This window comes from Stegodyphus dumicola, chromosome 4 (assembly GCF_044657685.1).
Source record: "Stegodyphus dumicola isolate Sdum_Otavi_A_Nest chromosome 4, ASM4465768v1".
Lineage (NCBI taxonomy): Eukaryota > Metazoa > Arthropoda > Arachnida > Araneae > Eresidae > Stegodyphus > Stegodyphus dumicola.
Window position 1 is genome coordinate 93,288,112 of NC_140771.1, and position 12,716 is coordinate 93,300,827.

Genomic DNA, 12,716 nt, shown 5'->3' on the forward strand with positions numbered 1-12,716 from the left:
AAGAGTACATAAGATTTCATTGAATATGTAAACAAGAAAAGCGTAATTTTTTATCCTAATTAACATGAAATAGAAGTAATAAATGATAACTTTAAATTTTATATTAAGATTCGTACTACTGTTGGATGGAACATTGCTCTCCCTAACCGTAGAAAACCAAATTCTGTAACATTTGAAGTATGATTTCATTATGTTATTTTATACGAAAGAATTGAAAGAATGTAATAAGCTGTAACATCCATATCTATAAATGATGATCGAATTTTGTTCACTGCTCAGACGGTATAGAGCGCATTGTTACAAATTTTGTATTTAAATAGTAAATTTAGTGGAATTATAAGTAAAATTGTTGTACTTTTCCGAGTAATGTAGCACGAGACAAATTTTAGAGGAAACTACGCCGGAAAAGTAAGAACACAGGGGCAAGTGCATTTAACATCGAGTAAATGGCATCTCCGTAATTTGATAAAATTTTTGATAAAACGCCAAAATTCGCCAAATTTGCTACGGGGACCGGGCAACGCAAGGCCTCCAGTATCACCGTAATAAGTATCGTAACTGAATAAATGTAGCTGATCACTATGTTAGTTGTAACCGTAATCCCAAACTCTTATTGCTTTCCAGTTATTTCAAGAAGCAGAAAATACAAGAAATATCTCAGCGCCCGGTTGAAAACTATAGAGGCTCGGAGAGTGAGCATCTGATTTGAGTTGCTTAGTTATTCTTATTGCAAGCTGTTGTTGTACGTGAACTGAGATAAATCCGAGTTTGTTTTCTCTTCAGATGCGCTTTGCATTGAGTAGTGCTTAACGGTCTTAATAATTTGAAGTGTAATTAGTGATTGTATTGCTTGATACTGTGAACAATTGTACGAATATTTCTGTGGAACATTCCATAGTCCTAAAATATTACTTTTAATAAAAATAAATTTTAATAACCTATTATCGGACTTGTAGAATCAATATATTACAAACCCGTACGCAAGCAACAAATTTTGATGGCAGCGTTGGGATTTAATGCCAGTGACAAAAGCAGTGAAGGAACAATTAAGGCAGTTTGTGGAAGCCTTTGCTGCGTTCAAAGCAGGGGTGAAAGTTGGCCAAAAATCCGTTAGAGCAGAGATAACAGCCGTTTAAGAAAAAGATGCAAGCTGTTCAAGAATCCGTTACAGAAAAGATGAAAGCCCTTAAGAAAAGTAGGTCAAGAAGAAATGAAAAGAAAAATTATCTACATAATAGAAAACAGTTTGAGGATGTGGAAGGCAGAATGGACGCGGTTGAAACTAAAGCTGGAAAAACTGAAGAAAAAGTTTCTTCCGTCAAAGAACAAATAGAAGAGAGAGTTTCTGACGTGCAAAAACAAATTGATGATAGAGTTTCTGCGGTCGCCAAAGAAGTTCATACATTAAAAAATTTGTAGCGACGGGAGCTGATGGTTTTAAATTTTTTCCATGCCTGCTCGTCCTTCTGAAGTTATCCACATATGATTGGAAGACCTTTTGGAAAGTATATAAGACATGATTTCCTATAGTGGCGGAAGCGAACGGATGGGATTCCCAAGCTAAGGCCTGTCATCTGGCCGATTGCCTAAGAGCAGACTCAGCGGATATCCTGCAGATTATCCCCGAAAACCAAAGGCTAGATTATGAAGCTCTATCCGGCACGTTGGAGCTGCGCTTTATGGAGAAATATTGAAAACGATTGCAGCAGGCTTCAATTAATATCCCGTCAACGGTAGCCCACGAAAACATTCCAGGAACTTGCCACAGATGTTGAAAGGCTGCCTCATCTTGCTTTTTCGGAATGCCCGACAGAAACAGGGACCTTTTCGAAATGCCGTTGCAATATTTCATCGACAGTGTCCGGAATCCTGAAATACAGAAAGCTATACGAATGGCGGATGTCAGGGATTTAAAAGGTTCTCTGGTGTATCCCATGAAATACAAAGTAGCCCAGGTAGCAACTCGTAGAGACCGCCACCCAGTCAGAGCTGCTCAATTCCAGGAACCTGTGGTCAAGTGGCTGCTCGTCTAGGAGATTTAACCAGACAAGTCAATGCCTTGAGACTGAATAGCAGCGACAAAAAACCAACTGTAAAGATTTGGAACTGTGGTGCAGAAGGCTACATACAACGGAACTGCAAAACATCCCAGAGCAAGGAAGGTAAGATCACGCCTATAATGAAAGAAGGAAACTAATTAGTGGCCATCTCGCGGGGCGGAGGTTGACAGATAATGAAAAGCACCATTTAAAACACTTCAGATTTTCGCAGTGAGAGGCGGCAGTAACGGACGTTTCACCATAGACATATCAATGGAGATCCTTGCAGTATGATCATCGGTTACAGGAGCCAATGTTACCAGCATTCGAAACGATTTGGCTCAACAACTGGGAAACAAACTTATTTGGACGCTGCCCTGCGTTACCCTCCAGAGTGCGTCCGATGATAAAATCGACATTGATGGAAAATAAAACGTTAACATCATATTTGAAAGTGCCGACTAGCATCACATGACATATGTGGCAGTTATTACAGATCCCTGCATATTCGGATTGGATTTCATAAGGAAATGCAATTTTTCCTTGGAATTTAAAAATAACGAAGTGCTTTCAGCCTCTGAGGACATAGCCTTGTTCGGAATTGATGATGAAGGAGGTACATCTGTCCACAAAATCATAGCTGAAGACAGTGTCACAATTCTAGCAAGAGCAGAATTTTTACTTCCTGGATTCATAGCCGAAAGTAGAAATTTCCTGTACGGCGTCATGTAATATCCCATACGGCGTCATGTATATTCCAAGAATTGTAACAGCCCGAAAGGAGTACTAGTAGCATCAATCGTCGACCTATCGAGGACCTTTATCCCGGTGAGAGTTGTCAATGTAACTGGCAAGGAGAGAGTTATTAAGGAAGATGAAGTGGCTGTAGCATATACCCCAGTGTCCAGCATTAAACGAAATAGTAATACTCCAGAATCCGTGTCTTCAGAGAGCATTTTATCGGAGTTTTTGCAGAATGTACAAATAACGATGAAAAGGGGAATGCTGCCAAGCGCGTCATTCAAGAATTTCAAGATGTTTTCTCCTGCTTGTCTTCTGATGTGGGTCGAACCAGTTTGACACAGCATAGAATCGATACTGGGGTTCATCCACCAATTAAACAACATCTAAGACGTCTACCAATTGCTAAACAGGTAAAGGTATGAAAACGTTTAAAGGTCATGTAAGAAAGCGATGTCATCAAGCCTACAGCAAGTCCATGGGCATTTCGCATCGTCCTGGTCAGAAAAAAAGGCCGTTCAACTAGATTGCATTGGGTGATTGCGTTGAAATTCATTTGTTTTCGTCTGCAAATGGGAGTATTTAATATTTATTAAGATAAAATTATTCACATATGATTTAAATTATATAACGTTCTGTAATTACGCTATCATTAGTTGTATTGTATTTTAGGATTTTATTTATTTTTACAAATAGTTATTTTAATTTATGAGCCTTTCATGCTTTCTCTTATTCCTCTCGCCTTTCCTCGCCAGTAAGTAAATGAGTTATGGTGAACGAGAATATTTAAACTGTTGGAGTGGAAACGTTAAGTAGAGCGTGCGTGTTTTCGCTATTGGGAGCGCATGTTGCTTATTTTCTACCGTTATTATTATTATTGATATTAATTATTATTACTTATTATTGATATTAACCTTAATATCGGGTACACATTCTTGCCGCCAATTTTTTCTGCTGGTGTAGGTTTTTGAGTCAACCTGTTAGCTTAAATTGGATTATTGTTGCTACTCTTTATCTCGAAGTTTATTATTACATTATCTTTAAAGTTTTCATCTCAATTGGTCAGTGAGTGTAAGCAGCTAAGCAAGTGCCGTGTGGTAATCATATTGTGTTCAACAAAAGGATCTCTTGCACCCTTTCCTGGTTGTGTACATCTTCAACCCTGTGGGAGAATTCGCAAGGATCAACACTTAGGTAGATCGATTCACATTTTATAATAGCTAAACGAACTAGATCTTTCAGTGTAAGATTCTTTATTCAGGAATAAAATGGTTAAATTCGTTTACCTTCGAAACATGGCCTGTCATTGCATGTGACGACTTGCTGACAAGTTATACCATCTCCTGTATAACCTCTAGGGCAAGGTCCACATCGAAATCCATCTGCTGTGTCTGCACACTGTACACCAGGATGACATGGGTTGTCACGACAGTGCCTGTGGACTGAAAAAAAATCACATAAAAGCTATATTTTAAGCTTGCATTAATTTTTGGCAGAAAAATATTTTATGAAAGCACATAATAATATAGTTCTGAATTTATTGCATTTGACCTCCAACGTTGCATAAAGTTTCAAGTAATATAAGCTTGAAGCGAAACTACACATTAACATACCATGTTTTCTTGCATAAATCTCTCCTAGCCTTTTAGATGGAACTTCTTAAATTTCTAAAAAATATTAGCAAAATTTCCGTCTTCCTCTGTTGTACGCAATTTTCACTCTGAGGGATAGTTTACTGGCAAATTATATTCCATTGATTATTTTTATTTCTATTCAGTGTTTTCAGTTTATATTTGTACTATGGTATTAGTCTTTCATTCATTTTATTTTCTCTTGCATTTATTATTTGAAATGTAAGTTTGTGCAGATTCTTTGTTACACTACGCGGGCGTGGCAAGTGTGCTCACACTTAAGAAAAATTCCGAACGTGTGGATTTCAGCTTACTACTGTTATTTGTTTTTTAACTTATTGGAGCCTTATCTACTGCTAATGAGTTCCGTGTTTCGTAAAGCGTTTCATTTGTCCACTCCCATTATCCTTCCTTTCTCCGATCTCCGTCTTGAGAACTGCGTTTAAGACTCTTTAATGTGAGGTGCTGTTGGGCATTATAAAGTAACTGAGCCCCACATGTCCATCTCTACGTGATGGCTGCATGTCGAGCTCAGTTACTATAAGATATCCGTCTGATAGTATCAGCTCAATAGCCATCAGATATTGTGTTAGAGATGATGATATTGCGTTAGAGGTGATGTTAGAGATGATGGTCTCTTTCGTATGACTTGTCAAAAATGTCACACGGTATTACTACATTTCGTTTGTTAAAGGAACTAGTTATATACATATGTGCATCCAGCTGTCTGCTGGGGAATATGAAGACTAAGAAAGATGGCCTCCTTAATTTTCAGTAATGTTTCTCGTAGAAAATTAAAATTGTCTTCAGTCTGTCAGCTTCAAAATGTTTTCATACAAAATAAAAATTTTTGGAAATTTATTATACATTTTTGGAAATTTATTATACATTTTTGGAAATTTATTGCGCACGAAAAACTCACCACACACATACAGACATATAGACAGACAGACATCATTGTAAAAATAGTAAAAACATTTTGTGGGGAAATTGGTGCGCATTCACTGAAAACTCACTATCTAGTTTATGAACCGAAAGCATTGCCTCTCTTACCTATGTGTATAGGTTGACGGGAGGTAATAAAGGAAAAACTGAAACACTTTACTGAAAATTATGATGTTTAAAACATTTAAACATTCTTTAAAAGTTGTAAAAATTTTCGCGTAAATTTGTCTAGCAATAAATCCCTAACTAACGCCATCTACACCTTTATTATTCAGTTTCAGTGACATTTTATGGCTGATTTAAACTGAGTAACGTTTTATCTCAGATCCAGTGTTCCAGTTATCCAGATTTATCGAATAAGGCCGGATGCTAAATAAAGGAGCAAGAAATATATTTATCCCCCGTTTCCAAAGAGTTCAGATCTGTAGACAGAGGTAATAATTCCATAAAATATTCCGAAGGCAGCGCATTACATTGTCACAAAACAGAAGTTTTCTCTGATTAAAGTGCTGCAGCCGATATCATGTTGTTACCAATCTCAGTTTTCTGACAATGGTCAGCACAAGACCATGACATTCTTCGCGGCAAGGAGTCAAATTCGCCCGTCATTGGCATGAAAGTTGAGCACCATATAGGTATGAGACCAACTTAGGTGATTTCCGCACACAATTATGAGAGAATGCACTCCGGGAGGGGGAAGTATCAGAGGGTCTCCCTTCCCTCTTTCCCTAACACCAACTTCTCGAGAGGTTGATCATATAATCAACACGATTTCTTTAGGCTCGTCGCATATTTACAGTGCGCAGATTCCCGCGCAGATGCTATACATTTACTATATACCGTGATACTATATTTACTATACATCGGTCCTAGCCGATGCCATCTTCGCCGTACGAAATTGAACGTCATTTCTCCAGCAGTCTGTTACGTTTGCATAGAAGGCCTGTTGTTCAATACATATTTTTTTGTTACAAGATATTTTAAGTAGCACAGTATTACATATAACATAATTGAATACTTATATATAAAGAGAATTATATGGTATATATACATAAATATGCGTATGACATTGCATTAAATGAATACTATATTTGGTGTATAAATAAGTCAAATTTGCTACAGTGATGACAATCAATGAGGAAAAATGGTTTTTATACTACAGAAATAAAAACAAATGACATTATGCAACACTGTTTTTGCTATTTCATGTGTTAAGTTGGCATATTTGCAACAATGGAATGAACATTTATATTACAAGAATTAGATATCTATACGTAACAATGCATTACACTGAATGAATACAAATATATGTATATGCCAAGAAGTTCATTGGATGGAACAAACATTTTAATGTCATAAGATTTATATTTTTTTTATTTTTTAACTATATAAAAGAAATTAAATAGTTATATTACAGGAGTTGAATACATGCATGCCTTCTTCAGGATTCGAAACTAGGCTTTTCGATACGGCAGTCAGAGACACTAACCATTATCATCGTCTGGTGGCACCGCTATTATTATGCTATATTTTCCCCCATATCTAGCTTATACATAAAATACTAATAAAGGAGTAAAGAATGGTGCTGAAAACTATATTTATAATGCACAAAAATTAAGTAACCCAAATCCAATTGTTCGGGGATTAATTAGCTGTACAACTAAAGTAATGCGAAAAAGAATAAAATATACTACTGTATCCAATTCAGTACAAAATATTTCTTGAATAAATATATTTAACATTCGCTAGCAATGTTTTGTAGTTCTTTAATGATATGATAATTCATTTTTAATTTTTTGCGCACATTTTCGCTAGTCATTCAATTGTACTTAATGTGTTAGTCAATATTATTGACTGATCGAATTTTTAATACCTCTTTGAGTCTAAAAAAAAGCTAAACTAAGCGGATCATAAACACTGAAAACTGTAGAGAAGTATAAATTAGATAATGCGATTTAAGTTACCATGATAGTTTTAAGCCACGCTTGTGCATTTGCTGTATAATTCAATTCTAATAACGGCAGTATTTCGTATTTGCAATTAATTAACGTAGATTGTATTTTGTGAAATGATGCTTTGTTAAAAAATTTAAAATAACTAAAATTATTTACTACAGGAAATTAATGAAATTAAGTGTTAGTACTGTTTCCGAAGATTAGTTTTACAAATGACGCGGATACTTTAATACTAAAATTTCTCCTCTATTTCGTCATTTACCATCAAATTTCAAAATTAAGAGAATACAGTAAAATCTCTCGTAAACCCAATTAATTGACACCCAATTAATTGACAATATCAAAAATAACGGCACTTTTGAAGCTCTAAATTTAAATCCGAAATTCAAACCTATGACATAAGTAAATATGTATTGGACTGACAATCTGAAGATTGACACGTGGAAAACATTTATATTACATTTCTTTATATGCTTTGATGTGAGATCTTTGAAAGTAGGGTAAAAGACTTTTCGAAATAATTCACATTGAAAGACATCATATTTAATTTGGCTGTTGTTTGCAAAGATAAGAAGAACATAACTTTACACTACCTTCAAAGACTAGAGAGACATTTAAAGTTACGTGAATTAAATTAATCGCACTAAAAGTCGTAACTTTCATGTTATAAAGTTTAAAGTCTTCCTCTATTGTAGCTTATGACCAACCTTTTGGTAAACGTTAAATGATTTACCGCTAAAAGTAAGAAGAGAAACTTGTGAAGGGTGTAAAAGACCTTTTATTTTAAACTAAATACGATGAACAGAATGTACTCTTGGTGCTTTTAAGTCGGCCAGCATTTATGGCGAGAAACTCAAACTAGAAATTCTAATGTAAATCTAAATTGAAATAACAAATAGCCTAAGGCTACATTGAGCAATTCAAAGCGAAGTTGGCTCGGACTTCACCGGCGTGAATTAAATTATTGGCAATTATAATGCAAGGCCGAAACCAAGAACTCTCATCTAGAAAGGTGGCTTTCAAGAGGCAGAATATGATGTAATTTAAAAATCTCAAAGCCTTTAAATATACGCGAGCTAATCTGCATTTTGGCAGGAAAATGGAAAGAGAGAAGTGACAGCACAGATTCCAAACATAAAATAACTGGTTATTTAAATTAAAGAAATCTCACAATGTGATGATATGTACGGCAATTTTAAAATTTGTTTATTTTTTAGAAATATTAAATCATGTGCACTGCTTTTATTTTAAGTAATCTGTTCGATTTTTGGTAAGAATTCTTTAATAATGGCCGACAGATTGAAAAATATGATCAACAATTGCAGTTTCTACAGATAGCATCCCAAAACACGAGAAAGCAAGTTCTAAAAATATATACTATTAAACGGAAAAATTTCTTATCCGGAAACGGGGAGGTCCTGTTGCTGAGAGAGAGTATGTATTGTCATGTGCAAAGCCATGTTGTCATGTAAAAATCGTCATTTTAATATTCGATCAGAATACGAAGCGATGTGTTTTAGTGTCATTTATAAATATTTCATTTCAGTTTCTATTTCAATCATAAGTTAAGCTTTTACATTAAAGATAACAGATATTTATCTTTTTATAGATAATATGGATTGTTTTAATTTATGTTGCAAATGAATAAAAAGTTGTTTTTGTTCATGGCACGTTTTCGTTGTAAAATGGTAAAAGACTGTTTTTGTTCAAGGGCTTTATATTAAACGGCAGTGGCGTTTGATATGAAAATGCATCTATTGATAGATAAATACAGAAAATACCATAAAAATACAAAATAATTTTATAATTTCAGCATATCAAGATTAAATATTCTATGTGATGAAAAATTCCTTAAGAATTTTACTAATGTAAGGAACCTTTTGGTACATATAAATTCGATTTTCATTTCTACTCATCGATCTAACCAACACGTTGGATTGAATTTCGCGGTCTACATGTATATAGAAATGTCAGACTGAAGAAAATTTCTTCTATTTTGAATTTCGTAGAATGATATTGAGCAAATAATGAACTAAGAGTTTGCATTTCCAGTCGACTGTTAAACGTAAATATGGAAGTACCTCGAAATTTCATTGCGCTACTTATATTTCGAAAGTTCCACTATCCTTATGTTTCAATATTTTCTAGTTTCCTTATGTTCCAATGTGTTTATCGAAGCTACTTAAGTTCGAAATTTTCGAAGTACTGAAAGTTCTTTTTATACTGAATCCCTCTGGATATCTTAATAAAATTAGAATTTGCAATAAAATAGGTTTTCTTTTCCTTTCATTATCAAAACTTATAACCTGGATCTGCTATTATTATCAAAGTGACCATACGTTGTACCAAAGTCAGTAGACACACGGTTAGGCTCTTTGTAGTGATGACGCGACGGACTTATACAAGTGGAAGAAACGAAGAGACAAAGGAAGTAGTTGCGTTTGAGCAGACAGCAGATTGAGAGTCATTGACTTCACACTAGAGCAAATCTTGTAGCATAGTAATCCTGCGTTGTACGGCTAAGTATTTGATACAACATTAAGAAAAATAAAGTTTCCAGCATTGCTGCTGAAATATTTTCGCCAAAACGTGATGTTTAAGAGATTTCAAAAAAGGTCAGCAAAGGCTTGTAAAAGAACATTTTCTCTGAAATATGTAATTAATAAGCCAACTGCAAAATACAAAAGCTGGAGTAGAAATCTGAGCAAATAAAAAGAATATTTTTTAAAACTATTTCCACTTGTTGAGAAACTGCCATACTTATCTGGCACAGAATAATCTGCATAGAACCTGACCCATAAAACTTGAGAAATTTATTTAGTGATTTGATGAAATTGCAGCTATTGCAAACTATTGTTCAGTGGCTTATATTTTGAATAGCTTTCTTTCTTTGTAAAATCATTAAATAGATATTAGCTTCAATCGTGTTTTACCCAAAACACTTAAATTTTTAACTTACAGTCATTTATAAAAATTTGTTACAAATTAATGACCAGATATAAGAGTTTCATAAAACAAAGCACCTTCGCTATTACAACAGTTATTCTGAACGGATGCTTTGAAAACAAGAGAAAAAGGTTTCTTTTCATCAGGGAAATAAATGACAAATGATCCAATATGACAAAGGTCAATAGCTTTTAGCGAAACAAGTGTGATGGATGGTCAGTTGTGCGACAGATTATTTGTCAAGCAGATGTGTTTTCAGACAATGCATGATTATTTTTATAGTTCATGGGCTATGCAGAACTAAAATCGCTACTTATAATACTTCCTTTTACACTTACAGAAAACACATCAATTGATGTCTACTATACTAAAATATACTTTAATTCGTAAACAATGAGAAAAAAAAGAAAAAAAATGCATTTTCTGTGCAAATAATATAAGTAAAAATAATGTATGAGAAAAAGAGTAAACTATATTTACTATCACATGGAGAGCAAGGTCAAAGAAACCTTTACTTGGTAACGAATTAAAAAAGAAGCTTAAAAAATCTTTGAAAAAGGACAAATGATATGCGTTTTGTCGTCGTCAAGAAGCAAACGAAAAGCTTTAAAATCAATCACTTTTCTAATAATAGTTCCGGATAACTGAAATCATTATTAAATCAATTTTCAACTAATGATGGACAGAAGTTAAAAGTGCAGCAGAATGTTTTCAAATACTGATGAAAAATACATATTGGTTGCTCACTGAGGATGGCCAAAACATATCACCTACTCCGCTCCCCCCCCAAAAAAATAAATGGTTCTTCAACGGTTTTGTTTTTGGATTCTTGTGATGAAATAATATTTCTTTTAACTTACTCTACATGAAGCAGAGAATACATTTTTTATATCTTATATGTTTTCTCATTGCAAATATTCACACAAGTTGATCATCAAAAACAACTAATAAACTTTCTGTACCAAGAACAGTTGTTAAAATACATAAGAATATTAATTCTACTATTGAACAAATATGTCAACAAATATATAATGTACTAAAGTAATTATATGTAAACTGTGAAGACATATTAAACTGAAACTGTAGACTGAAATTACATATTTTTTTTTTGTCCGTAGGAAAATATAATTTCGTTTAGTACTTTAAAAAATATCTGTGAAACAACATGCTACTATGTTATCACGTTTAATGACATCGCTTTATGTAATATTGATGATGATATATATAGAGAGAGAGACAGCGAGAATATACATATGATTAGATTATCTCCTAGGAAATGTTTAGAAAATTAAGAAAGTGAATAAAAAATCAGAAATTATAATTAATTACATTAGAACATGTAATTTATTAAATTTTGAATTACTAAAAATTAAAATTTTTAAAGAAAAGCATATTTAAACAATAAAAATCGTTGTTGTTTCCACATATCGATCGCCATTTTTGAAGGGGAATTGGCTCATCCATCCAAACACCAACAATTCATTTGGGACGAGCTGCGCCTTTCTCGCATTTCTGAATAAAACCCCTGTTCAAAACGTAAATCTGCTAATCAGTGTTATAAAATATCTTAAGTCCTAAATTATTTAAAAAAATGCGAAAAATTTCTCCGACGCGATGAGAAACATTTAATTTCAAAGTAAATTTTTTCATAGGTGAAACTAAAAGTAAAATTTTAAATCAATTGTGGCTAATTTATATGTAAAAACCCATTATTAATAAGACATTTATTTTTGTTTCATTAATTTACTTTTATTTTTTTTCATTCCTTCTTAATTCATATTTTATTTATTCTTATTTTTAGCTTACGCATTGTTTTGAATGGATACAATTATTATTTTGAATTACAAGTTTCTCATCACGTCAGAGAATTTGCTCGCATTTTTAAATTAATTTAAGATTTAAATTAAAATATTTAATAATGCTGATTAGCAAATTTGCATTTTTAATAGGGATTTTTATTCAGAAATGCTAAAAAGACGAAACCTGATCCAAATGAATTGTTGGTGAATTGTATAAAGGGACTCCAATTCCCTTGAAAAGTCACGACTTATCTGTTTAATCAACAATGATTTTAATTTTTTATACATGCTTTTCTTTAAAATTTTTAATTTGTACTAACGCAATGTGTAATAAATTCCAAATTCCAAATTCAATAATTATAAAATCCAGTTTTTGATTTACTATCTAAATTTTCTTCAGATTTAGTAGTAGATATTCTAATCATATATATATTATCTATTAAAATTAAAATGTTTAAGCTTCAACGACAGCGAATTTACATTTTAATTCTTTTTTAAATACATTTTGAAATTCCTTAATTTTTAAGGTATATATATTTACTTTATGTAATAATTATTTTAAAATAAAATAAGTTGCATATAATAAATATATTAATTTCGTAATCAAAGTTTAACTTAGAATTAAAGAAAAAATGTGAGTAAATTGCAAAATTATTCAGC

The 12,716-nt window shown here is 33.0% G+C and overlaps 1 protein-coding gene across 1 annotated transcript in view; it reads right to left on the reverse strand.

Moving 5' to 3' along the window:
- Positions 1 to 12,716, reverse strand: part of LOC118188342 (cartilage oligomeric matrix protein-like) — a 1,186,180-nt gene that overhangs the window by 292,468 nt on the left and 880,996 nt on the right. Inside the window, exon 7 of the mRNA XM_085815229.1 lies at positions 4,067 to 4,222. Coding sequence (XP_085671355.1) covers positions 4,067 to 4,222 — 156 coding nt within the window. The remainder of the gene's footprint in view (positions 1 to 4,066; positions 4,223 to 12,716) is intronic.